Below are 27,611 nucleotides of genomic sequence, written 5' to 3'. Positions count from 1 at the left end.
CACTTCATCCGCATCTCCCTGGAGCGGACTCTTCCCGTCAGAGGACACCCAGCTTTCCTTCCCCCCCCCCCGCCCAGCCCACCCAAGGGAACGGATGGAGGCACTGGCATGGCCCCCAACAACCCCACCAGGCCACGCTAGGCTCTCGGGACACACGGACCAGTCTGTATGACCAGGAAATGCCCCTCAATTCTAGAAGGCCCAGTAGAGCTGGGTCTGCCCAGCTGCACACGGTGGCCAGCGAGGGAGGGAGGGGACTGCAACTGGGAACTCTGGAGGTTCACAGAGTGTTGCCTCTTGCCCCAGTGCCAGTGGTCACAGCAACGGAGCAGGGGATGTCACCCCTCCTTCCAAGCCAGCCAGGGTTCTTAGCTTGGGCATCAGCTTAGGGCTGATCGCTGGCATAGCCTCCACTGCCCACCTCTTCACTTGAAGGGGCAACCGGTAAGTATACCAGACACGAAGGCCGCAGTGCGTGGGAAAAACCATATAACATGATATATGAAATAAAAATAGCAGAACGCAAGATGAGGAGTTCACCGTGAACACAGCCACGTATAAGGCCCTCCTTCCAAGGCATGGGGAGCCCGGGTTTTGCTCTCAGATGGACCTGAGTTCCAATTCCTACCCCCAGCCACACTGCTGCATCAGCTAGGACAAGTCTTTCAACCTCGGGATAGCCCCAGCTCCAACCTGCGGGAGTTTGATGGGAAGACTAATTTAAATAATCTGCCCAAAGGGCTTGGCAATGAGCCTGGCACATGGCAGGTGTACTAGAAGCCTTATCTACGTCACTGCCAGGAAACACAACGGGGAGCAGAGTCAGTGCTCCCTAACAGAGGTTAGGACAGGCAGGTGAGGCTGTGAGAAGGTCCTGCCTTATTTCCCCTTCTTGTTTCTTTTTTTTTTTTTTTTTTTAATTTTTAATGTTTGTTTATTTTTGGGAGAGAGAGAGAATGAGAGACAGAGCACGAGTTGGGGAGGGCAGAGAGAGACGGAGACACAGAATCCCAAGCAGGCCCCAGGCTCTGAGCTGTCAGGACAGAGACCAACGTAGGGCTCGAACTCATGCACCATGAGATCATGACCTGAGCCAAAGTCGGATGCTTAACTAACTGAGCCATCCAGGCACCCCTCCCCTTCCTTTTTCAAACTTTTAATTCTGCAGTTACATTGAGGAGAAACAGCAAACAACAACAACAACAAAAATAACCAGACAGCTAAGAGTGGGTAATTTCTTGTCTCAAAGACCTCCAATGACAGAGTCTAAATGGCACTGTCATTAGAACTCTCTGGGATGATAGAAACGTTCTGTAGCCATTTGTGGCTACTGAGCTTTTAAAATGTGTCAAGGACAACTGAGGGACTGAACTTTTACTTTTTAAAATGTTTAACTAATTTAATTTTTTTTAATATTTATTTATTTTTGAGAGACAGAGATAAGAGAGGGAGTAGGGGAGGGGCAGAAAGAGAGGGAGACAGAGAATCTCAAGCAGGTTCTGTGCTGTCAGCTCGAACTCACAAACTGTGAGATTATGACCTGAGCCGAAATCAGGGTCAGACATTTAATGGACTGAGCCACCCAGATGCCCTCAATTAATTTGAATTTTAACAGACATATGGCCAGTTATGACCATGTAAGTGCAATCCACATGCTTACAGGCTCGGGCTGGCATTAGATCCAGGCCCCCGCCTCTGACCTCTCAGGCACCTGTTCAGAAGGTCAATGGCGCCCCGCAGACGCTGGGCCTCACGCTGGGCATCCTCATGAGCCTGGGTGGCCCCGCTGGTCTTGTCCCGAAGACGCTGCAGCTGTTCCTCTAGGCTGCGGCGCTCACCCTCGCTGTCACTAAGCTGCTTCCGCAGGGTGCCCAGGAGGTCCTGGCTGGCCTCATAGCGCCCGCGCATGTCCTGTGGCATGGGAACCATTGAGTCTGGGGGAGCCCTAGGAAGCTCCCGGAGCGCCCCCTACTCTCTGCTCATTCCAGGAACACACCCAGCCTACTCTGTGGCCTAAGCCTGAGGCAGGAGAGTGGGGCTAAGCCCTCCAGACTAGGTTTCCGCTCCCGTTCACTGTGCCCCCACCCCCCTTCCGAGTGCTCTGCCAGGGCTCTGACCGCCATTTCCTCAGACACACTGACCTAAGTAAGCTCCAGGCAAACCACCAAGCACATTCCGACCTCTTCCCGGTTCTGACTATCCCAGGGCTCCCAGGCTCCTCCCCTTTGCATTCTGGTTCTGACTCTCCCCCAGACTCCTCCTTGCCCCTAGCTCCCCCGGTTCCTCTCATCCTAGACTGGTTCCTCCCCCCAGGCCTTTTCCCAGGATCCTGGCTCTGCCTGTCCCGGAACCTCTTCTCTAATTTCGGTACCAGGACTCTAGCTCTGCCCCAGGCTCCGCCCCCAGCTGCCCAAGCACCTCCCACTCTGGACTCCGATCTGCCCCAGAGCTCTCACCCACCTCCATGGGACCTGACTCAGAAGCTCTAACTCTGGGTTTTGGCTCCACCCAAAATGCTCAGGCCCAGCCCAGGCTCCTCCCTCCCCCCCCGCCCCCTCCTTAGCTCCACCCCCACAATACTGGCTCCGCCCCAGATGCCCCAAGCCCTGCCCCCGGGACTCTGGCTCCGCCCCAGGGCGCTGGTGCCCCGCCTACCTGGACCTGCAGCTGGCGTTTGTGCAGGGCCGAATGGATCAGGGCGAGCGTGGAGGAGTCGGAGCAGGCCGGGGATGGGCCTCGGCGCGGGGATCGGCCGCGGCCGGGCGAGGAGCGTCGCGGCGGGGAGGGGGTCCGGGGGCCCGAGAGCCCCCGCAGGCTGCCGTCCGACGCGTCCCCCGTGCGCTCAGAGCCGCTTAGCTGGACACCGCTCTCCATGTCCGACAGGACGGCCTGAGGTGGGGGGGCCAGGCCAGTGAGGAGGGGGCCGCGGGTTAGTTGGACCAAGAAGCCCGGGCGACGCAGTGGGGTGGCGGACGCCCCGTGTCCGGCTTCCGCGCTCCGCCGCACATTCTAAGCTCCCTTCCTACAGGTCCTCCCGATTCCACCCGCCCTGGCTCACAGGCCTCGGCACGCCGGCTATTCTCCCGTGTATTGCCGAGACGACATTGGGCGATTCTCCCAGATGGGCCTGGAATTTGCAGCGCCTCCCCATCTCGGACTGGGGGCTCCCCTCGGGGTAGAGGCCAGGCTCAGCTGGCAGGGGTGTCCAACAGCAGCATGGGTCCCCAGGGCCCCCAGCCGCTTGCGATTCAGCGCAAGGCCACCAGAGGACGTGGTGGCCCCGGACTGCCGGGCCCCTCCCTGCCCAGGGCTCCTTCCCACCTCCCACCTGTGCCAGGTCTCTCAGGGTCTGCTGCAGCCCCTCTCCGTCCTCTGTCTCCAGGGCCGCCTGCTCCTGGAGCCGCAGGGATTCCTGGAGTGGTGTGGGGGAGACAAGGGATGGTCAGGGTCTCTGCCCTGGTCTGAATCTCCACCTTATTCTCCCTCCCTGGCTCCCCACCCATCAGGTGGCCTCTAAGGCCATGCTCAGAGGCCAGACGCTTGAGCGCTTGGTAGACCCCATGGCATCCCCCGTGCCCTCAATGCACAGACCAGGCCCGGAGAAGTGCAGTGTCACTATATAGGTCACACAGCCTATTGGAGGAGAGCCGGACATAGGACCCAGGCCAGGCCCCACACAGAGGATGACCAACCTAGGCAATACCCTTGAAGGGCGTCCCTCTGGTGGGGAGGCAGCTCAGTTCCTAGAGAAGGAGCCCTGTGCTAGCAGGGCACAAGCATCTTTTCAAGCCCCAGCTTATTGGCTCTGAGACTCTAGATAGTATCTCTCCTTGGGCCTCAGTTTCCTCATCTGTGTAATGGGGATCATGCCACAGGGCTGCTGAAAGAATGAAATGGGATAAAGGAGGTGAATGTACTTACCACTAAGCCTGGCACACACTAGGTGCTCAATTAATGGGGGGGGGGGGGGAAACCAAATCGGAATGGAATGCTAGGGATGGTCCTAGCAAACATGGCCCTCATCTGTGGGTCTGGTCGGCCTCCCAATCCCACCCTGCCACATCTCAGGGTCAGGTGCATCTCACCAGGGCCTCAAGCTTCTCAGTAAGGGCCTTGTTGACCCGATCCTTCTCCACATTCTGGTTCTGAAGGCGCTCCACTGTCAGGGCCAGCTCTGTCACTCTGGGAGAAGAGCAGTGACAGAGGTGAATGCGAGACCCACCCCAGCCTCTCCTCACACCCACCAGCAATGTGTCCTTCATACTTTCCCAAACCTTCAGGGGGGACCCTCGGTTCCACCTCCCTAACCGTGTGACCTTGAGCAAGTCACTTCTCTCTGGACTTCAGATTGCTCATCTCTGAAAGGAGAATGAGGGCACCTGGGTGGCTCAGTCGTTAAGCGTCTGACTTTGGCTCAGGTCACGATCCCACAGTTCATGAGTGCGAGTCCCACATCCGGTGAGCTCGTGCCCTGCTTTGGGTAAGCTCGAGCCCAGCTTCAGGTAAGCATGAACCCTGCTTTGGGTGAATATGAGTCCCGCTTCTCTCTCTCCCTCTCTCTCAAAAATATAAATAGATAATAAATAAACAAACAAATGGAGAATGAAGTTGCCACTCACTTTATCTCTGGGACTCATCTAGATCGCGCAAGAGCTAGGAGCGTAAGTTCTAGCCTCAGTGGTTAAACTGCTCATAATGTGCCCTGGACAAGAGCCCCCTGAACCTCAGTCTCCCCCTCTGCCAAGTGGGGTGCCTGGGAAGACTGGCTGAGCTCACACAGGGGAAAGGCCCAGCCGCAGTGAACAAACACTCGCTCTTCCCTGCACCCCCAGATGCACACTCCGCAGGGAAGCCTGCCTCACGTGGTGCCTCCCAGGCACGCACCTGGCACTGAGGTTGGCCTTGTCCAGGTTGCTCTGCACCTGCAGCTGGGCCAGGTCCTTCTCCTGGAGCACCTTGTCCCGCAGCTGCTCCTCCAGCTGGGCCTGTAGCAGTGTCTGCTTCTCCAGGGCCGCCTCTGCCCGGCTCTCGGCCAGCCGCAGGCCTGCGCTCAGCCCCAGGTCCGCCTCCTGGATGGCCCTTGAGGTCCGGGCCAGCTCCCCTCCCAGCTGCAGCAGGTCCCTGGTGGAGAGAGCACAGAAGGGGGATGGGATGGCAGGGTATAAATTAAAACCATCCCAGGATAGATTAATAGTTTAATTTAACTATGGTATAAACTAAAACTATCCCAGGATGTTAACAGTGGGATGCCACTATTGGATGGGCAAAAAGAAAAAAAAAGTCCCATAACACACAGTGTAGGTGAGGCTATGGAGAAACAGGCTGTGCCTACACTGCTGGCAGGAGGGTAAGTGGGTGTAACCACAGCGCAGGGCAATTAGGAAGCACTCTGAAAAGTATCAATGGGCAGGTTCTTTGACCCACCGACTACACTCCTAAGAATTTATCCTACAGATATGGCCCAATGCAAGGGAAGTGACCTGTGTATAAAGTGATCCACTGCAGTACTGCTCATGTAAGAAATACTGGTGACAATCTACATGTGCATCAAAAGAGGGCCACTATTGGGTGGCTCAGTCAGTTAAGCATCTGACCAGATCAGGTCATGATCTCGTGATTTGTGGGTTCGAGCCCAGCATCGGGCTCTGCACTGACAGTGCTTGGGATTCTCACTCCCTCTCTCTCTCTCTGTCCCTCCCCGACTTGTGATCTCTCCCTCCCAAAATAAATAACTTAAAAAAATATTGTGGGGCACCTGGGTGGTTCAGTCAGTTAAGCATCTGACTTTGGCGCAGGTCATGATCTCTCAGCTCATGGGTTCGAGCCCTGCGTCGGGCTCTGTGCTGACAGCTCAGAGCCTGGAGCCTGCTTTGGATTCTGTCTCCCTCTCTCTCTGCCCCTCCCCATGCTTTCTCTCTCTCAAAAATAAATTTTAAAAAGTATATATTGCTTTGTGTAAAGTAAAAACATAACTTAAAAATAGAACTACCCTACGACCCAGCAATTGCACTACTAGGTATTTATCCAAAGGATAAGGTGTGCTGTTCCAAAGGGGCACACACATCCCCATGTTTATAGCAGCGCTATCGACAACAGCCAAAGGATGGAAAGAGCCCAAATGTCCATCGATGGATGAATGGATAAAGAAGATATGGTATATATATATACAATGGAGTATTACTCGGCAACCAAAAAGAATGAAATCTTGCCATTTGCAACTACGTGGATGGACTGGAGGGCATTATGCTAAGTGAAATTAGTCAGAGAAAGACAAATATCATATGACATCACTCATATGAGGACTTTAAGGTATAAAGCAGATGAACATAAGGGAAGAGAAGAATAATATAAAAGGGAGGACATAATATATAATAATTATATAATAATTATATAATTATATATTATATAACATATAATATAATATTGTTATATAATAATATAATTATATAATAATTATATAATATATAATAATAATATAAAAGGGAGGGGGACAAAACATGAGATTCTTAAATACAGGGAACAAATTGAGGGTTGCTGAAGGGGTTGTGGGTTGGGGGATGGGCTAAACGGACAAGGAGGACACTTGTTGGGATGAGCACCGAGTATTATACGTAGGGGATGAATCGCTGGAATCTACTCCTGAAATCATTATTGGACTATATGCTAACTAACGTGGCTGCAAATTAAAATTAATTAATTAATTAAAGAGGTCCACAACAAAACTGATCACTTCTAGGTAAGCAATGCTAGATAGAAAACAATTGAAAATAAGTACACTAAAAATCTTAGCCATAAAAAAAAAGAAAGAGGGCTACTATTAAATAAATCTGGCATATCCATTCAATGGAACACTCCGTAACGAAGAAAAATGCATCAGCTATTCAGAGCTTAAGAGGGAGCGACCTTGAAGTTATAACTATTAGGTGAAGAAAGTATCTTCAAGAACTCAAAGACAAAATTCTGCCAAAAGTATAGAACAAGGAGGGGGGCAGAAAAGAGAGAGAGAGAGAGAGAGAGAGAGAGAGAGATAGAGAATGAGATCTGCTGTATTTCTTGTATAAAATAAGGCTGGCAGGTCATGTAGGAAACTGGGAGGGAAGCATCTGGGCCAGAAAGGCGAGGGAGACTTTTCATTGTACACCCTTTTGAAATTTGAATTTTGTGAATATGTAAGTTATTCAAAAGCAAAATAATTAAATTTTTAAATGCTAACTAAAAATAATACATATTTGGGGCAACTGGCTGGCCTAGTCTGTAGAACATGCAACTCTTGATCTTGGTGTCCTGAGTTCAAATCCCACGTTGGGCAAAGAGCTTACTTAAAATATATATATATTACATTATACATATATATGTTATATATATTATATCTATATATGTTATATATATTATATAGATATATATAGATAAAATATAGATATAATATATATAGATATATATAGATGTATAGATATATAGAGATATATAGAGATATATAGATATATAGATATAATATATATAACATATATATAATATATATATTATATACACAAATATATATTTTTTTAATATATCAAACAGGCTAAATCCTTTCCTTTCCTGAATCAACTATACCACTAGGTGCCTAATACTAAGGAGAGGAAGTGCCTCATAGAAGAATTCCAGTCAATACACGAAGAAGTGACAGAATGGGACATTCATGATTTGGTGACCCCCGATGAGTGTCTGAGTCTTCGCCTGAGCATCAAGGGCCTCCAATGTACACAAAGAGAGGCACCCAGGCATTGGGGTTTCCTAACAGAAGAGCACACAGCACTTAGGAAGAAGTCTTGTTTAAAAAAAAAACAAAAAACAAAAACTTGAACCTGAATCTGATCAAGGCTTAGATCCAACATCCAATTTACAAGAAATACAGGGGACAAAGGTGTTAAACACCACCTCAGCATCTAGACTATGGGAATCACTCAGGACAACTGCCCCAGTTTCCTAAACAAATAAATGAAAAGACTGAAGAGGCAAGTCAGCCAACCACATTTGGTGAGCATCTATGATGGGTCCTGATTCAAACAAATTATAAACACAAAAAGTGAAGCAAAACCATCTGTGACACTGATGAGCCAATTAGAAATTTGGACACTGGATACCTGATGACTTAAAAAAAAATCATCTGGGGTGCCTGGGTGGCTCAGCTGGTTAAGCGTCCGACTTTGGCTCAGGTCATGATCTTGCAGTTTGTGGGTTCGAGCCCCACGTCGGGCTCTGTGTTGACAACTCAGAGCCTGGAGCCTGCTTCCGATTCTGTGTCTCCCTCTCTCTCTGCCCCTCCCCTGCTCATGCTCTGTCTGTCTCTCTCTCAAAAATAAATAAACATTAAAAACATTTTTTACATAAAAAAACAAATTTAAAAAAAAGAAGCTTTAACAAAAGATCATCAAATAAATAATTAAATAAAGTTGTAACGCGAAAAAAGAAAGGAACTACTCTGCCTGTCTCAGCTCTCCCTGCCACCTCACTTGCTCAAAGATCAAGCAGGACCGAGCTCCCCTGCTGACATGGGCCTTTGAGGCTCTCCCAACCTGACCTCCCTTCCCCTGCCTTTTGTTCCAGACCCACCGGCTGCCATTTCCTCCTACCTCCGAGCCTTTGCTCACGCTCTTTCTTCTGCTTGGAGTGCCCCTGTCTCTGGTGGTTAAAATCCTACCCAGCCCTTGAGGTCAGTGCCAATTCCACCTCGTCTATGAAGCGTTTCTCTGACCTCCCCGACCCTCCCATCCTTCTGAGCATCTGGGATAGTCTCTCTGTTCTGTTCACTCACCACTCACTTCCTCGGTCTAGAATTTGGGGGGTCCGTGTCTTTTCATCACTAGAGCTGGCGAGGTCCTGTGGCAGAAGCTGCACATTCTAGCAGATTAAAAGCAGGAGCTGTAAATCCTGACTAGGCCACTTACTGACTGCTGTGTGACCTTGGGGAGGTCACTCTACCTCTCTGAGCCTCAGTGCCCTCATCTGTGAAGTGGGGAGTATCACAGCTCCTACCTCCTGGGGCCCTGTCCATATCAGAAGACACGAAACAGCCAAAGAGCCTAGCTCAGAGTAAACACCTACTACCTGCTGACTGCCATGACGGTGGTAGCAATTAACTATTACTAGTTGTCTCTGCACCTCTACAGGGCCTGGCACACAGTAGGTGCGTTAGGTTGGACTAAAGTTCAACTGCGGAGTTGAATTCAATTTAAAAAGCGGGGCTGTCTCCAGCGGCTGCAGCGTCTCCCCAGGCCGCCCCTCCGCCAGCCGGGCCTCACCTCTCGGTGGACATCTTCACCTCGCTGACCAGCCGACGGAGCCCCACAACCTGCCTCCAGAGGAGGAGCAGGCGGCTGTGCTCGTTGCTGATGTAGGTGTTGAAGGACTGGAGGGAAGGCGGGCTGAGTGAGGGCCGGCCCCGCCTCCTCCCGGCCCCGCCCCGGCCCCGCCCCCGCCCCAGCTCCGCCTCCTCCCCCAACTCCAACCATCGCGGGAGACCCGGTCCTCGGTCCGGGAAGTGGGTCTTCCCCCGGGCCCGCGCCCGGCCTGCGCGCACCGCTCAGGCTCTCGAGCCTCCGTCTCGCACAGGGAACGGGTTGCAACGCCTCCACGGGCTGCGGCTGCACGAGGCAGCGCAAAAGGCAGAAAGTGCTGGAGCTAGACCTAGGTTTGCATCCCAGCTGCCAGCTGCATGACCGTGGGCGGATGACTTAACTTCTCTTTAAAATGAGGATGACAGCACCTACCACACACAGTTATTAGGAGGAACAGAAGAGAAAATGCGTGCCAGGCATGTCGTGTAGGCTAAGCAAGGCCAGCTATTACGACGACAAACTCTTTACCTCTCCTAAAAGGCTCATGGGCCAGCGGGCCGTCCCTCTCTCTCTCTCTCCCTCTCCCCTCGGCTCCTTAGTCCTCACCACTCTACGGTGGCCCTTCCCCGCCGGCCCGCCTGGGACCCCGAGGCCCCAGTGGCCTCCCAGGAGCCCCGTGCCCACCTCCTCCTCACGCCTCCACGCCGCCTCCCGCTGCTCCAGCTCCTTACGGCTGCGTGTCCAGTCAGAAGTCACCTTGCGGATGTCCTCACTCAGAGCCTGGTTGGCCGAGTTCGCCTGGTCCAGCTGCTCTCGGAGCATGGAGTTCACCTGGGCCAGGCTGGAACTCCTGGGGGGGACATGAAGGGGACCGGTGGGCACATGGCAGGAGAGGCCAGCCCCACCAGCTAGCCTCCCTCCCTACCACACCCCACCTCTGCTGCTCCTCCTCTAGGCGGATGAGGGCGCTCTCCAGGTCATGGCTGTGCTCTGTGTCCTGGGTGGGAGAAGTGGGGCATCAGCCTGGGCAAGCGGGGGGGGGGGGGGGGGGGGGGGGGGGGGGGGGGGAAGGGACCGCCTCGCGCCCCGCCCCCCGACGCCGGCACCCACCCTCAGCCGCTGCCGCTCCAGCTCTGTAGATCTCTCTAGAAGCTGTTGCTCCAGCTCCGAGCACTTCTTCTTGTACTGCAGGGTCTGCGGGTGGGTGAGGAGTGGAAGGTTAGCCCCAGGGGCTGGGGACAGGGCAAAGCGAGCACACGGGGGACAGGAGCAGGAGTGGGTAGCCCTGACCTTGGCCTGCAGCCGCTGCACAAGCTGGGCCTGCCGCTGCTGGCCTTCCTGGTAGGCCTGCAGCTTGCGCCGGTAGGAGGCCTGCTCCTCCTGCAGCTGCCTCCGCAGCTCCACGCTCTGCCGGACCAGCCCCGTGGGCTCCTGCGTTTCTGGCTCCCCAGACTCCAGCCGCACAGCCTGCTCCAGCTGCAGGGAAGGTGCCTGGGTGAGAGGCGCAGGCCTCTCGGGAAAGCAGGCCCAGAGCTCTGCAGAGGGTGCCAGGCTGGGCCCAGACCCACAATGCCTTGCAGACATAGATGGCAAGCCCGGGATGTGATGCGCGCGTGCACAGGGTAATGCCGCTGTGCATGGACACAGGCTGAACACGCATCGACACACAGACAAGGCGTGGATGGACACATGCAGGTGGGCCCAGGAACATTTGCATGCAAGACACAAAGTTGCACCCGGAGATAGACATCACACCCTCCATGCACCGTGCACAGTGATCCTCTCCGCCAAACACCTAACCCGCGGCGGTTGATTATTAGCTCCATGCCTATGTCTCCCCACCACCACCCAAAGCGTGCTCAGGAAAACCTGGATTTCTGTTCCCCGTTGTATCTTAGACCCAGAGGAGTGGCAGTGGCATGTTTGTGGAGATCATGAATTAATCGCATGAGCAAATGTGAATGCATTCAAGCAGAAGCAAAAATATACACGTGCGTATCTGAGCTTAGAGACATGCACACACATAAGGACAGGGGCGGTCTCAAACATCCCCAGGGTGACAGAGGTGAAGTCCCCACCCCACCCCTACCCCCACCCCCACCCCGACACGCACACAGTGCTCTCTCTGTAAGAGGCACAAACTCTCTAACATAAGGCACGCTTATTAATACCGTCTCATCTCAGCCCCAAGTTACCCCCACCTCCCACCTTGCGGGAAGCTGCCGTCAGCACCCTGCTCCACCCCCAGGCAGCTGGCAGCCCCTTCTTTGTCAGAGCCCATGAGCACAGGCGGTGCCCCACTCTGCCTGAGCCTCCTAACCCCTTAGGCACCTGCTGGCCCCGGGAGGCCCAGCAGCCTCCTCAAGCTTTTGGGGAAGGGAAGAGGGAATGGGCAGTTGAGGGTGAGCAGGACTGAGAGAAGGGTGACACTCGTCAGGGAGAATCAAGGGGAAGACAGCCCAGCCCCGCTGACTCCAGCCCAGGCCCACACTCACCATCCACCTCCCCACTGCCTGGGCTGCTAGCCCAGGCCCGGCATTCGCGTGGGTTCCAAAGCTTCCAGGGTTATTTGCCCTGGCTAAATACCAGGCCCAGACCAGGCTGGCCCTCCGGGCCTGTATTCACACCCAGGACACCCAGGGGCCACTCAGCCACGGACCACTGTGCTGGGGCAGGGCGACAGTGGCCACTGGGGTGCCACCCATAAAGAGGAGCCGGTGGGGACTTCTTGGGGGCTTCTGCCTGGAAGGCAGGCTGCAGGCCCGTGACCAGGGTCTGCCTGGAGCCTACCTAAGGCAGGTGACAGGCAGACTGTTTACATCTCAGCGCAGTGAGAGGCTATGTGTATCTGGCGGCGGCTGGGTGTGTTTTGGCATTTGTCTCCATAAGGGACCCCGTGTATCTCTGTGTCCAGGCCTTCATGGGGACCTCCGTGAGGAGGCCTCTGTGGTCACAGGTCTCTGTTGCGGTGCAAGATGGGGGTGCCTGTGTGTTCGTATGTTTTTATGTCTGCATGCAGGCCTGTACGTGGGGGGGGGGGGTCTGGGACACACGGATCAGCGACTCTAGGCCACGTGCAGGTACGCACGCCTTTGGCCGTGTGTGTCCGTGAGATGTGAGACCACGTGTCGTGTTGTCCGCAGGATGGTGCGTCTCGTCCGCGTGGCTGTGCGTCTGGGTGGTACGTGCTGTGAACGGGGGGGGGGAGGGGGGACTGTGCGGTGCCCGGCTGTCGGTGTGACTTATGCTGTGTCCGGTGACGAATCCGACGAATCTGGCGCGTATCACCGCAGGGGACTCGTGTTTCTGTGTGACGTGTCTTGTGTGGGGTCCGTTCGCGGCCTGTGCTCTGTGCGTTTCGCACACAGGGGCTGTTTGCTGCTGTGACGTGGAGGGGTTCAGGCCGTCGCTGGGTGCTCCGCCCGCTTCCCCAGAGCTCACAGCCAGACCAGGGCCACTCCCGGCCACACCTCACCCCTTTCCACAAACTCTACCCCTCACAAAACAGCCTTTCAGTTTTACTTGTAATTCAAAAGGGAAAGAGGCAGTCACCACGCTGAGGATAAAAGAAGTTTACTGTCTCCCCTAGCAATCCCTGCCCAACTACCCGCCGTTCATTCACTCTGTCCAGGTTGCCATGGACACTGGGGGAGCCCAGGGGGTCTGTCCTGGGGAGCCCAGGGGATGTGGCCATGGCTTCCTTCCCATTCTCAGCTGCCTCGCCCAACACCTGCTCCACAGGGACAGGAAGATGGGGGGGGCCTCCATAGGGACCGTGAGGTCCTCCTTGGAACCTGGGAAGTGGCCACTGGGAGCCTCTGCCTCAGTTTCTCTCCATGCGTCAACAGGACACAGACCTTGACCTTGCCTCCACTTCTTTTTCCCAGGGATGCTGCGGGGTTTAAAAGAGTGAACAACCTCACCGACCGGCTTCCAAAGCAGCCGGCATGTAACACTTATGGCCACCGGGGCAGGCCCCACCACCGGTACCCTGGGCACAAGTGGGCAGCAGGGACAAGTACCACAGGACTACAGAGCCCTGGACCAGGGGTCTCAACCCAACTCCACCACTGACCTTGGGCCTATCATGCCCCTGCTCTGGGCCTTTTTCCCCATCTGTAATAAAGTGATCTTCAGGCTCTCATGTTCTCTGTGAGCCCACCCCCAGGACAGGCTTTGAGGTCATTCGCACCCAAACCCTGCCTGCAGGTGGGGGCCTCGCTCACACCATCTCAGACAGACAAAAGTGAAACACCAGGCCCCCTCTACATGCTATTCAGGGGCCTCCCCAGCCACGAGGGAATCTTCTAGACGAATACAGCCCCCCCTGCCACACACACACCCCAGCCTCTGACCTGCTGCAGCCCAGCCTCAGCAACACGTGTTAGCAGAAAAGAAACCTGCCACCCACCCACCCCCACCTCTCCTTTTCTGCCCCTGCCCGCTTGGGGCGCCGTGCTAGCCACACTATGAGTCAGAAGTTGGCATTTAAGAGACAGCCCCCGGGGACCTGGCATCGTGCCAGTGGCCAAAAGATGAGAGGGCTAAATTGGAAGAGGGCTGGCTCAAGGCCCCGTCACCACCAACAATGTGGGATTCGGGCCAGCTCACCCACCACACCTCCCGAAAACTCTGGGAAAAGTAGCTCTACACTGTCCCCGGAGCTGGGGCCACTGCGGGCCCCCCACCCTGTTCCTCTGCATGTCCCAACACGTCGGGAGCCTGTCCAGGCAAGCAAATACCAGGACACTGGCCGGACCTCACAACCACAGGCACGAACACATATCCCTCTTCCCAAAAGGAGTATGCATGCCCCCGCGTGGACAGGCCCAGCCCAGGGGTCCTCGGCTAACCTGGCTCTGCCTCCCGCACAGGGCGTTCTGGGCCAGCCTCAGTCTCTGGGCTCCAGTCTCTCTGTTACATCCAGAGGGTCATGTCCAAGGTCCTTCCAGCTTTCCAACTGCCCCCTGGAACTCCCAGCCCAGTCGTCTCTTCCTACACCCAGAAAACAAACCTGCAATGCACATCTGGGGCTAGGGGTAGAGAGACCTAGCCTTCACCGGCTGTGGGACCCCAAGCACGGTGCTCTCCCTCTCGGAGCCTGTTAGTTCCTCTGCTACACGAGCATCATCATGGTCCCAAGCTTGGTGCATCAAACGTAAAGCACCCAGTAAGTGCCTGGCACACGGTAAGCACTCAATAACCAGTAGCTACGATTATGACTGTGATTACAACCCACACATCTCCCATCTAGACCCTCCTTCCCCCGTGCAACTCTCTCCCGAACTTGCAGCCATCAACTCCCTAGCGTCACCTCTCACAAGACTGGGGGCCCAAAGGAGACAGTGCTCCCGGCCCTGGCCCACAGCGACCCCCTGCCCCGGGAGCCCCACAAGCCTGGGGAATGCGAATCCTGTCTGGACTTGGAGGCAAGCCTGGATTCTCTTTCCTTCCTTTGCTGGTCCTCAGTCCCACGGGGGGTGGCAGCAAGTCTGTGGTGGCCCCAGAAGGCCTGCTGCAGAATGCTGCCTGGGCCCCCTCCACCTGCCGGCCTCCGTGTTCAGCCGCCGCTGGGTGGGCCCCAAGAGCCCCACCCACGGGAGCACAGAGAGACGTCCAGACACTCGAGGGGTGGCAGGGGTCTCTAGGGGTCTTACTCTCTGTGCTCCCACCCCCGGTGTCACCCCTGGTGACAGGTGCTCTCAAGCCCACATCATACTAGCCTCCCCAAGACAGAAAACAAACTGGGAGAGCACAGTGATTTTTCTCGAGGCCACTCGCGTCGGCAGGGCCACAATCCACATCCGGCCCAGCCGGACCCCAGGCCCACCTTCGGCCCGGGGCACAGGCCTGGCCTGGCTGTCTCCCTGCCCTCGCATCAGGGGAGCACGGCGGCCCAGCTCTCGGCCCCCAGGCAGCACCCACCCTCTCGCTGACCGCGTTGTACTTGATGGCCAGCTCGTCACGCTCCGCCCGGCTCTGGGCCAGCAGGTCCTCCACGCGGGACAGTTCCTGCTGCAGCAGCTGGTTTTCCTCCTGCAGCGACAGCACTGATGCCATCTCCGCGGCCGGCAGCGGGGCTGGAGAGGGACAGCAGGCACATGGTTGGCTTCCTTCCCCCCCCCCCCCCCCGCCCCCGGGTCCAGGAGGACACCCTCCCATGATAGGTGCTCTACAAACATCACTGGAGGCAGGAAGAGGGACTGGGCCCCTGAGAGAGGACGTCAGCACCAGAGCACGCAGAGATAAGAACAGGAAGGTGGGCAAAGAGACGGGCCTAGGGCTAGACTCAGAGCGGACCCAGACACCGCCGAAGGGTGGCCCCAGCGGGCCCAGAACGTGCTGGAGGGAGGCTCCGTCCAGCAATTCTAGCTCCTTCTTTCTCCGAGTATTACTCTTCTCTGGGCCTCAGTTTTGCTGATCTGTAACCTGGGTGGAATTGGTAAGCAGGAGACCAGGAAGACCTCACTAAAGGGAAGGGCTTCATGTAACCTCTGAAGCCAGGGCTTCAGATAGTATAGGTCATGTTGGGAGGAGGAGGAGGAAGAGGAAGAGGGGGGAAAAAGGGAGAAGTCGAAGTGTCCCCCCGCCCTGTGGGCTCCCCTTCCATCCCAGGAGAACTGGACACACGCCACAGGTCTCCAGGCTCTTTCAGCCTGAGGTGAGGGTTCTCTAAGTCTCTCCTTGCCTGGGGCTCCCAGGGGCCCCAACACCCCTGGTCGTCCCAAAGAGGTTGGACAAGGACTGTGGCGGAGCCCCAGAATCACCACCAAGGAGAGCTGCCGACACGCCAGCTGTAACTGACTGTGCCCTTCCCAGACTCTCAAACCACACAGGAGGTTGTGGACGGCACCCAGCAGGAGGAACAGGGGCCCATCAGCCTCTCTGCCCTGCTGGGGAATGGACAGGACCATCCCTGGGACTTCTGCAGAGCCCTGAGCTAAACTGAGCTGCCCTCCCCCTGTAATCTGGGGTTCAGCCAAGCTCACACCTTCCCTGGGAGAGAACGTGGTGTTTGGGTCTAAGTCTCTGCTGTGGGCTGCGGGTGGGGGTGCTCATCCCCACTGTCTCGCAGCGTCACATGGAGAACGACTCTGGGCAAACTATACCTCTGAGCCTCCATTTCCCCATCTGTAAAATGGGTCCCTCCATCACAGGGTTGTGCCCGCCTCACAGTGAGTATTTGAGAAATGGAAGCTGCGGTCATTCCTGTCATTACAGCCATGGCAGAGGGGGATGTGAGAAGGGGTGAGGTGCAGGCAGTGTCTGTGGGGGCGAATGAAGAGCGGCACCTTGGTTCTCAGGCTGGGAGAGGTTGCGGGTGATGATCTCCCTGATGCGGGCAGGTAGGCAGGCGAGCTGAGAGTCCTGGGCAGGGTCCTGCTCGCTCAGGCCCTTCTCCCGGCCTGCCCTCAGGACGCTGCTCTCCAGGGTCTGTGGGGGCGGAGAGAGAGAGTGTGAAGGGGACCGGGGGCCCTGGTCTCCCTGGCCTGGATGGGAGAGGAACAAAGTCCTGCTGCCCAAGATGTGGGGGCCCGTGAGACCCTCAGGAAGCCCCCATGCGGAGGGAAGCCTGGGAGCTACAACGAAAAAATGCCCCATGGGAGGGCACCCTTCAGTGCCTCCTGCCCCGAGAAGGAGGCCCCATGGAGGGCCAGAGAAGCGAACCAAACCGCATGGCTCGCTCACAAAACCCATCGGGGCAGCACAGGGCTGGGGGTTCCAGTCCAGCTCCAACCCTCCAATCCCAGAGGATTCCACTGTGCTAGCAGAGGTCACCTCAACCCTTAAATCTGGGAGCAGGGATCCCCTTTTCCCTGGGATAAGGGGGCCAAAGCAGTTTTGCTCTGAGCACCTCTGTACCCCCAGTCCGGCTGGGAGTTGCAAGCTGGGGCCCCCGTGCACCCTCCCACCCCATGACCCCAAGATGTACCTACCACTCATCCATTCCTGCTAGACCCATGCTCCCCTGCCCCGGACAGGGTGGGCACAGTCGTCAGGACCCACCTGGATAACCGTCTCCAGTGCCAGCTGGGCCTCCACCGATTCCTCCAGCCCCAAGCTCATGGAGGGGGCAGCTGTGGGCACCCCCCTCCAGGCCCTTCTCCAGGGCCCCAGAGACTAGCTCAGCTCTCCCACCCCACAGCCAGACCGCTGTGCTGAGCACAGGGCAGATTAGGCTTAAATCCGGCGGTGCCCCCCATGTGACCACCGAGGTGGGAGGGGTGAGGGAGGGGGAGGGGCTGGGGAAGGAGAAGAGGGGAGGGAAGAGAAGAAAGGGGAGGGATGAAGAGGGGGAGGGGAGGAAAGGGGGAAGAGGTGGGGGAGAAAGGGAAAGGCTGGAGAGAGGGAGGAGGAGGGACCTGAAGATGAGGGGACCCCCCCAGCACACACACACACACACACACACACACACACACACACACACACACAGAGTCCACCCTCCCCAGCTGCTGGGTCCTAGAGCCCTCCAAGCCTAGGGGGCGGGGTCAGCATCAGGAGGCGGGAAAGGCTAGTCTTTTGAGACCTCCTTTGCTGACCCAGATGGGGGTCACGTGACTTGCTAAGAATGTATTCAAAGGGTGCTGGGATGACGTTTTCCCACATCGGGTTCGGGGCAAAGATCGCAGGCTGTGGAATCGCCCACACCCCTTTGCCTCCATTCCCCTCTCCTTCCCCCGCCCCCCCCCCCACACACACACACAGGCTGTGTGCCTCTGGGAAAGGAACTTTGCCTCTCTGAGCCTCACTGTCCTCTTGTAAGATGCAGATAATATCGGGATCGATCTCATGGAGTTGTCTGGGAATTTAAACAAAAAACTGGGGTGTGCACAAAGAGTGTGTGACTCCGGCTCATACTAAGTATTTGATAAATGTCGATTTCATTCCTTTGAAAATCCCAAATGTACAGTCCCTGTGCCCCACGGCCAGAGGTCCACCCACCACCTCCCACGGTCCCTGCCCTCCTGTGGCAAGGAAGCTGCCTGCTGCAGTTAGGCCCGAAACTCCGGACTGAGCGGCAGATCTGGGGTCACATGGGAGTCCCAGCTCTGCCCCTCGTTGGCAGTATGACCTTGGACAAGGTACCTCTCTGAACCTCAGTTTCCTCATCTCTAAAATGGGATTGAAAGACCTACCACGCAGAGTCACTGAGGATCGGGTGGGTTGAAAAGTAGAAGGAGGTTAGAACCACATCGGACACGCAGCCAGCAAGGAGGGTCCTGTTTGCATGAGCATCACTCCCGCTACCTATGGGCCCCTCCGCCTCAGGGTGCCCTCCGCTCTACACGCCATGTCCCACGGGAGTCATATTCGCATTATCTCATTAAATCCTCAACTCAACCCATTTCCCGATGAGAAAACCAAGGCTTAGAGAACTTAGGGCTCTTACCTGTTCCAAGTGACCCGCCACAGGGAAGTGGGAAGCCCAAAGCTCATGCCACTTGGCCCAGGCAGCCTCCCAAGAAGTGCCCAAAGGCCAGGCATTTTCCCTGGAAGACTCTACCCCTGTGTCTAGGTCAGACCCAGGAATGCAGCAGGTACTGCAGAAATGCACATCAGTCAGGCTGGACCCCTCGCCCTCAACTAGGAGATCTGTTCTGCAAATGGAAAACCAGGAAACAGGGCACGCCAGGCCAAAAGATAAGTGCCACCGAGTTGCTGCGGCAACCAAGGCCAAATTTAGGCAAAAGTGAACTTGGCCAGGGGCAGAGAGCTGTCGCTACCAAACTCTGGGACTCCCGTTTTCCCACCTCCAGACACCCTCCAGAAATCCCCTCCAGAGGCTGCACACCCAGAACCAGAGCAGGGGGCAGGCCACAGACACCCCTAGGCCAGGATCTCTGCCCCTGCTTGCCCGGCTTGGCAGAGAGGGGGCCCCAGATGTGCTTGATGAACTGAACGGAATTATTCTGTGCCTTCCCCCTAGCCAGTGCCCTAAGGGATAAGGAGAAGGGAGCAGGATGCCAGAACCCTGGGCACTGGAGGTTGCCTCTGCCCAGAGTTCTCCCCCTAGAGTCTGACTGGGTTCTCTAGATCCCAAGAAATCACATCTAAATCCTGTGTGTACGTGTCACTCTCCAATTCTCAAAACAATGAATTCCTCATAGGAAAAGTCTGGATGTTATAGCTTCGGCATCCAACTCCAGTCTGGGCTATGCCTCCCCGCCAGCTGTGCGAGCTGAGCAGGGACTTTGCCTCTCTGAGCCTCAGTTTCCTTATCTGTAAAATGGGGTGATAATGGCACCTGCTCCTATCATGAGGCTTCAATGAGGTGATCCACGCTTAGCTGTGCGCTTGGATACGGTGTGGCAGACGCTTCCGTGTGTTGAGCAAAACGCATTTCCGATTCTTCTCAGGAAGTGGGACTCCCTTGCAGTCGGCTACGGCCATGTGATCACATTCCGGCCAGGAGAATTAAGATAAAAAGAACGCAGACCTGGCCCATGAAGTATCTCTCATGAGGAAATGCTGGTCTCCTTCCTTGTCCACCAAAGGGAAGGCAATTGTGCTGAGGCCCTAGGGGATGCCAGAGCCACGTGCTGGAAGGGTCTGGGTCTGTGGGTCACCATGGAGAAAGCCAAACACCACGGGGAAAGCCAAACACCCAACAGGACTTTTCATGAATGAGAAACAAACTTCTGTTAAGCCTCTGAGATTTCAGAGTTTTGCTGTCACGTCAGCTAGTATCACCCTAATGATGACACACGCTGTTAAATAGTGGATAGTGTTGGGTCTTATTAGCGTTATCATTACCACCACTGATATTACTGGCTCGTCCCAGGACCCAGTCTAGAACCTTGTTGCCTGGTACAGGGCAGCATGCCATGACAAGACTAAGGCTCAGCGAAGTTAAATACTTGCTCAAAGTTACCCAGTAGGAACAGCTGAAGCCACACGTGAGACCCAGGCAGGCCTGGTTCCAAAGTTTTGAACGATAACAGCAATGGCTACCATTATGTAGCACGTACTATTGCCAGCCACCAGCCTAGGTCTCTGACGTGTGTCACATAAGCCACTGCCACCTTTTTGCCTGCACTGGGTCTCCCTGCCTCTCCTCTCGTCCCTCCATTCCAGTCTATTCTTTTTCTTTAAGTTTATTTATTTATTTTTGAGAGCGCGAGAGCGAGCACAAGAGAGCAGGGGAGAGAGAGAGGAAGAGAAAGAGAATCAAAGAGAATCTCAAGCAGGCTCCCAACCATCAGCATAGAGCCCAGCACAGGGCTGGAACTCACAAACCGAGAGATCATGACCTGAGTCGAAATCAAGAGTCGGATGCTCAGCGGATCGAGCCACCCAGGCGCCCCAATTCCAGCCTATTCTCACACAGTAGAGACCACATCCCTCTGCTGTTCAATCCCACCCCTCCCCCAACACACACACGGCTTCCTATCACACTCAAAATTAAATAACAAAATTCAAGGTCCTGCCGCAGGGCCCTGGTCCACTTCTCCCACCTCATCATCCCCTTCTCTCTTGCCCCTGCTCCACTCCAGCCACGCTGGCTTTCTTGAGTCTCAGCCATACGTATCAGGCATGCTCCCACCTCAGGACCGTTGCACCTGCCATTTTCCCTGCCTGCAATCCCTCTTTTACATGACTGACTACTGCTGGTCAGCCAGATCTTGCCTCAAAAATATCACCTTCTGAAAGGGCTAATCCTGACACGAAGCTAAAGTGGTCCCTGCCGGTAGTCATTCACCATTTTCTCTAACATGTATGTGGTCTACCTCCTCCAGGGACAGGGATCCAGCCGGCCTTGTTCACTGCTACCTCCGCAGTGCCTAAGGCCCTGAGCTCCATGAACAGCTGTTGAATAAATGAATGCATGCACGCACGCATGCATGCACGCAAAGAAACAATAATACAGGAAACTAAATGAAAAAAATTTGAAAAAGAAACAGTTCCCCTGAACTTTGGTGGGGGGTCACATAGGGCAAGTCCTGGCCATATGATGTCACCCACAGACTGGAAGTCCAGGCGGACCCCAGGGAACACATATCCAGCACCTGCTGTGTCCCTGGAGCTCAGGGTAAAAACCCGACAGTGGCCCCAACATGGGACTGAGTGGGAAGGGTGCCTAGTGTCCAAGGGCTTGAGAGAAAGCCTGGGGGAGTCCTCTCCCTGAGCGAAGTCAGGCAAACCCTCAAGATCCAGGGGTTCCGACTCCTGAGGTCTTTCCTGAACCCTGCTTCTGACTAAGGAGCCCGCCGGCCTCGGGTCTAACACAGGACTTGTTTATCTATTAAGCACCTGCTGTGAGCTCAGCTAAGGAAAATAGCAAATCTCGGATGAAAACAGAAAGGTACCCTCATGGGCCCTCCCGCACGGTGTCCCAAGCTCCCAGACACGTCCCAGCCCCAGGGGGAGCTGGCCTCTCGGGTTTGCATTAAAATCCGGAGCGAACCCGTTGGGAATACGCCAACCGCAGGCCCCATGTTGACAAACCCAAGGAGGGCCCAAATCCCTGCACAGGCTGTGCCTTCGTGGGCAACCCTATTGACCGCTCCGGGCCTCGGTTTCCTTATCGGTAAAATGGGGCTACTTTGCGTTTTGCCGATCGCAGCGAGGGTGAAACGCCCTCCCGCGCGAGGAGGGCAGGGACGCTGCTGGGCCCACAGGAAGCCGCAGCCCGGGAGCTGCTGTTAGTGGCGACGGTCGGGAAGGGCCTCCCGCGGCGGCCCGGCCGGCGGAACGACGGGACCCGGGACGGGGGCGCCCCTCGGGGCCTCGGAACGCCGAGCCCCGCAGGCCGCCGCCGCCGCCGCCGCCGCGCCCGGCCCCTGGCCCCCAGGGTCCCGGCAGGGCTTGGAGCCGGGGACAGACAGGGCGCGTGCACTGCCGGGGGGTGCGGGAACGCGGCGAGGGCGCGGGGTTTCCCCAGGGCCCGGGGACGCCGGCTCCGGCCCGCCCCCTGGCGCGCGCCCGCCTTCCCGCCCGCGCGCGCCGCCACCTCAGCCTCGCGGCCTCCGCCCGCCGCAGCGCGCGCCCGCGGCCTCCTACCTTCGCGCGCCGCCACCGCCACCGCCGCCGCCGAACGGGCCGGGCGGGGCGGGGCCAGGGCAGGCCCGGGGGCGGGGCCAGGGCAGGCCCGGGGGCGGGGCCAGGGCAGGCCCGGGGGCGGTTCCGGGGGCGGGAACGGCGTCAGCGCCCGCCCCGCCCGCGTTCCCGCCGGGGCCGCGGAGGAAGGCGCGTCCCTGGGCCCGGGCGCGGCGGCGGCGGCGGCACGAAGGGTGCCGCGCGCTCGGTCTGTTGAGCGCTTGCCGGTGGCGGGGGCTGGCTTGAGGGCTTTTCCAACACAGTCGCTTTGACTGTTCCTGACGACCCGGCCAGCGGGGATTATTGGCTCCTTTTGCGTAACGGGAAGCTGTAGACGAAGCAAGTCAAGGTCGCGAAGCTGCAAGGTGGCAGAGCGGAATCGGAGCCCACTCCCAGCTGCGGAGCCCGCCGCGGTCTCGCTTGTGTTCACTGGCCACGACTTAAAGGTCTAAAACTCTTAAGCTCTGGCCTCCGCCCATCGCCCCACCAGACAGAGGGGGCATTCCCTGCCCTGCCCGCCCGCACCTTGAAGCCCCCAGTAATTGTACTGAGGCTTCGCTGACTCCACCGGCAGGAGAACATTTTCTGATTGTCTTGCTAATCGTGCCTGAGGCATTCTGGCCTCAGTTTGTTCATCTGTGAAATGGTGGAAACCCATCTGCCGCCCACTTCTCACAAAATCATATGCCTTCCCCAAATGGGATAGGGATCAGCCCATAGAGGAAACTATGTTTTTTTATAGATAATAGATAGATAGATGCCCTTTTTCTTTAAAACATTAAAAAAAAATTTTGTGTGTGTTTATTTTTGAGAGAGAGAGAGAGAGAGAGAGAGAGAGAGAGAGAGAGAGAGTGAGCAGGGGAGGGGCAGAGAGAGAGGGAGACACAGAATCCGAAGCAGGTTCCAGGCTCCGAGCTGTCAGCACAGAGCCCGACGCGGGGCTCGAACCCACGGACTTGGAGATCATGACCTGAGCTGAAGTCAGACGCTTAACCCACTGAGCCACGCAGGCGCCCCTAAAAATTTTTTTTTAATGTTTATTTTTGAGAGAGACAGAGCATGAGTGGGGGAGAGGCAGGGAGAGCAGGAGACCCAGGCCGTGAAGCAGGCTCCAGGCTCCTCACTGTCAGCACAGAGCACGAGGCAGGGTCACACACACAAACCATGAGATCCTGGCCTGAGCCGAAGTCAGATGCTCAAAGGACTGAGCCACCCAGGCGCTCCCCACCCCCTTTTTAAAAAAGTAATGTCTAGGGGCACCTGGGTGGCGCAGTCGGTTAAGCGTCCGACTTCAGCCAGGTCACGATCTCGCGGTCCGGGAGTTCGAGCCCCGCGTCGGGCTCTGGGCTGATGGCTCAGAGCCTGGAGCCTGCTTCCGATTCTGTGTCTCCCTCTCTCTCTGCCCCTCCCCCGTTCATGCTCTGTCTCTCTCTGTCCCAAAAATAAATAAACGTTGAAAAAAAATTAAAAAAAAAAAAAAAAAGTAATGTCTATACCCAATGTGGGGCCGAGCAGACAAACCCAGGATCAACAGTCGCATGCTCCCTCCATGGACTGAGCCAGCCAGGTGCTGAGGAAATCATGCTTTGGAAAGTAAACAGTGATAGGTCATTTCTGTTGTAACAAGAAGTTAGATTCTGTCCGCCCACTGGGCCTCAATCTCCCTCTGTTCTCCAAAGCACTGAATCAAATCATCCATTTTCAAAGGAGGAAGCAGGTCTGAATCTCTAGGGCTGCGAGGGGGGCGTGCTTTGTCTGAAAAAGCATGTTTAATTTTATATTTGGAAAATAGAAAATACCCAGAAAGAAAAGAAGGCCTATGGCTGGGTATAGATGGGTAGGAAGGGATGAATGGGAGTTTCATCTTTGTTGAAGAAGAGCCTGGGTTTTACATCTGAGAACCCACACTTGAGGCTGCGAACGTGGCCTTCGGGCTCTGCCAACCTGGGATGGCACAGGCAAGGCTGCAGCCTGGGGCGCCTGGGCGTTTCAGTCAGTTAAGCATCTGATTCTTGATTAAGGCTCAGGTCACGATCTCATGGTTCATGAGTTCGAACCCCCCGACAGGCTCTATGCTGACAGTGTGGAGCCTGCTTGGGATTCTCGCTCTCTGCCTCTCCCCCATCTCCAAAATAAATGAAAACTGGGGGGGTGGGGTGGGGGGGTGGGAAAAGGCCATAACCTGGGCCAAGGCTGAGAGCTACTGGTCAAGAAAGGTTTGGGTCAATCCCTAGAGTCTGGGGAAGGGGAGGAGGAGCTGCAAAATTGGGAGAAGGGCACAATTTCCCAAGGGGTGGCTGACCTCCGCCAGTAAGCACAGCTGGCCCCAGGTGCCCCAGGATGGTACAGATCTCTGTCACCCTGTCTGGACTCCCCAGACTTGCTGGGTTCCTACCAGGCCCTGACAGGCTCACGGACTCCCCAGCCCACTCCCGATCCCATCCCTGCAGAGCCCTCCGTCCAGAGTGCTCCTCAAGCACCAGGGTCTGGGTTCAGGCCCCCATCGCTGCCCCTCCCTCCAGCCGACCTGCCCGTTGCCTCCACCAGGCCTCCCTTGGTTACCAGTACCTGCACCCCGGAGGCAGCCTACACTGGCTGCATACCACACTGTACTGCCTGCTTCCTCTTAGATTCTCTCATTTCATCCTCGGTCCCCTTTGAACAGGATCTAGGCTGCAAAGCAGGTCCTAGGGCTGTTTCTATTTTACAGATAAAGAAACGGGACACTCAGAGAGGTACAGTCACTTGCCCAAGGATACGCACCAGGGAGTTCAGTGCCTTTCAATCTCATGTTCTTTCCCCTATACCACGCTACCTCATGTGAGACTTTGGGAGGGACAGCAAACACAGCGACTCTCTCCTGACCCTCTTACCCCCAGAGCCCATAGGAGCCTGCTGCGGGCAATCACATACTTACCCCGGCCTCCGCAGGAGGCCTCTGACTCCCCTCTCTGTGAAGAGGCCGGGTCCCCTTCTGTGCTGAACCAGGGACTCTGCTCAGTTCAGCCTGGCCCGTGGTCATTTGAATCCCCAGAGCTGCTGCCCACTCTCCCGGCCCTATACCTAGATGGTGCTCAGCCCAGTGACCCCAAGACCAGCCACCAAAAGGGAACTGTGCCAGGGCCTCACCTGCTCACTGCAGAGGGCTCTAAATCTGCAATTCAGGTAACTGAAAAACAAGTGACTGACTGGAATTACCACCCCAGGGTTGCTAGGGCCAAATGCCTGCCAAATCCCGGTGCTAGGCTGGGTTGGACTCTGACCACCGTCAGCAAAACCACATTAACCAGGAGGCATAGAGGACAGGCATTCTGATTAATTGGATCCACTGGGTATCTTTTTAAGGTGTGTTATTTATTTTAATGTTTATTTTTGAGAGAGAGAGAGAGAGAGAGAGAGAGAGAGAGAGAGAGAGAGCACGCGCACGCGAGCACAAGCAGGGGAGGGGCAGAGAGAGAGGGAGACACAGTATCTGAAGCAGACTCCAGGCTCTGAGCTGTCAGCACAGAGCCTGATGCAGGGCTTGAACTCAGGACCCGTGAGATCATGACCTGAGCCGAAGTCGGAGCCACCCAGGCACCCCCGAGACTCCCACTTCAAACACACTTTGCTCACTTCTTATATTAGTTCTCTATTGCTGCATTGATAGGATTACCACAAATTTAACAGCTTAAAACATCTACCGGCTCAGTTGCTCTGGGTCCAGAGTCTGAGCCCAGCTTCACCCGGTCCTCTGCAGTCAAGGCTTGGCCGGGGCTGTGGCTCATCTAAATGACCAACTGGGGAAGGACCAGATTCCTAGCTCACGTAGTTTGGGCAAGAGCTCTGTTTCTCGCAGACTTGTCGGACCAGGAGGTCTGGTCTCCTGTTAGCTGCCAGCCAGGGGCTGCCCTCAGTTCCTTGCCTCTTCGACCCTCTGACGAGGGCAGCACACACGTGGCTACTTGTTTCTTTAAAGCCAGTGAGACGGGATCTCAGCCAAGTCAGATATTGTCATGTTCTGTGACTTAAGCACGGAAGCAACATCTCGTCACCTTTGCCTTATTGTATTGCTTGGAAAAAACGGGTCTCGCTTACGTCAAAGGAGGGGATTACGCGAGGTGTGCACGCCTGGTGGGGGTAATCATGGGGGCCACCTTTGTGGGTCCGGGCATTCGGATCCCCCAGCTCCGCAGAGTAGAGCCCAGGCCTGACGTTCCCCACCCCCAACCAATTTGGAAGCCCTGGCCAGGCGTCTAATTGAAGAGATGCCTGGTTTGGTATTGGGGGTTTTCCCGGGTACCCTGGCCCTATAGCAGGTTTTCTCCAGCCAGGATTCCAGTAGGTGATGGGAGAACACCAAACTGTTTCTCACCCCACCCCTACCCGCCACAGATCCGTCAAGGTGTTTTTCAGGTTAGATCCCTGATGGCTGCTTCGCCAGCGGCCTCGCCACCCCTGTTACGAGTAATGGTTCCGGGCAAGTTATCTGATTCTCGGCAAAGGTCATTAAGGCCAAACTATGAGATGGGCGCCTCCTAATGCTTCTATGTCTCCTCTGAGTGACACCTGGGGTAAGGAAGGAGCCTGTGGTCACACACCTAACGAGGAGAGACTAGCTCCATAGCCAAGGTCCACCTCCAGAACCCAAGCGCCCACCTCCAAGGGGAGGTACTTCCAACTCAAGGGTTCTTTCAAGTGTAAGCTTCCTCCCTCCCAGCCACCAGATGCTTCGGAAGAAAACAGATGGGACGTAAGAGAGACCCAAAGTTCTGAGATTCCTTTGATGCGAATTCCTTACTCTTACTCAAAGGGCACAGGACCCTCAATTCTAATTTTCTATGTCCCCCCCCCCTTACCTGGTTTATTAGCCAGAGCAGCTGTTTCTTTCCATCAACAACAACAAAATCTGCAGCTTTCCTACCAAACCCTCAGGCACGGGAAGTGCCGTGGCCCTTTCTTTTTGGCCTCTGCGTGCCCGTACACCCTTACCATCTCGGGAGATGCTTCCACGGTGAGGTCACCACCTTACAAGGCAAGGAGCCCAAACATCCCAGAATGGCAAAAAGACTGTGCCTTTCTAGGCGCACGGGAGAGGAGTTACTGGTTTCCTTAGGGCAAGAGGATGGAATTCTCTCATTGTGGCTAATCTGACACCTTGACATCAGACTTTGATCTGGACACGTGACCAGTGGTGAGAGGTGGCTGAGTCTAGCTGCGGCATCCCGGATGGTTTGGTGGCCGTGCTGCCGAAAACCTGTTCATCTTTGACATACG

The 27,611-nt window shown here is 55.9% G+C and overlaps 1 protein-coding gene across 4 annotated transcripts in view; it reads right to left on the bottom strand.

The window, feature by feature from the left end:
- CROCC (ciliary rootlet coiled-coil, rootletin) overlaps positions 1-20,470 on the bottom strand; it is a 48,308-nt gene extending 27,838 nt beyond the window's left edge. The window contains exons 1-13 of one of the 4 annotated variants that reach the window (XM_045035158.1): positions 18,709-20,470; positions 16,610-16,751; positions 15,243-15,397; positions 10,608-10,793; positions 10,428-10,511; positions 10,253-10,314; positions 10,002-10,167; positions 9,282-9,388; positions 4,885-5,121; positions 4,086-4,182; positions 3,329-3,412; positions 2,656-2,889; positions 1,712-1,911 (exon numbers count right to left, since the gene is read on the bottom strand). In XM_045035158.1, coding sequence (XP_044891093.1) covers positions 1,712-1,911; positions 2,656-2,889; positions 3,329-3,412; positions 4,086-4,182; positions 4,885-5,121; positions 9,282-9,388; positions 10,002-10,167; positions 10,253-10,314; positions 10,428-10,511; positions 10,608-10,793; positions 15,243-15,377 — 1,592 coding nt within the window. In that variant the 5' untranslated portion in view covers positions 15,378-15,397; positions 16,610-16,751; positions 18,709-20,470. Of the gene's footprint in view, positions 1-1,711; positions 1,912-2,655; positions 2,890-3,328; positions 3,413-4,085; positions 4,183-4,884; positions 5,122-9,281; positions 9,389-10,001; positions 10,168-10,252; positions 10,315-10,427; positions 10,512-10,607; positions 10,794-14,170; positions 14,322-15,242; positions 15,398-16,609; positions 16,752-17,324; positions 17,588-18,708 lie in introns of those variants that run through there. The other 3 variants (XM_023258193.2, XM_023258194.2, XM_045035159.1) reach the window with 3 other exon arrangements.
- Positions 20,471-27,611: the final 7,141 nt, after the last annotated feature.

This window comes from Felis catus, chromosome C1 (genome assembly GCF_018350175.1).
Source record: "Felis catus isolate Fca126 chromosome C1, F.catus_Fca126_mat1.0, whole genome shotgun sequence".
Taxonomy (NCBI): Eukaryota; Metazoa; Chordata; class Mammalia; order Carnivora; family Felidae; genus Felis; species Felis catus.
Note: the sequence above shows the minus strand (reverse complement) of the source record. Positions and strands in the feature narration are given on the sequence as shown.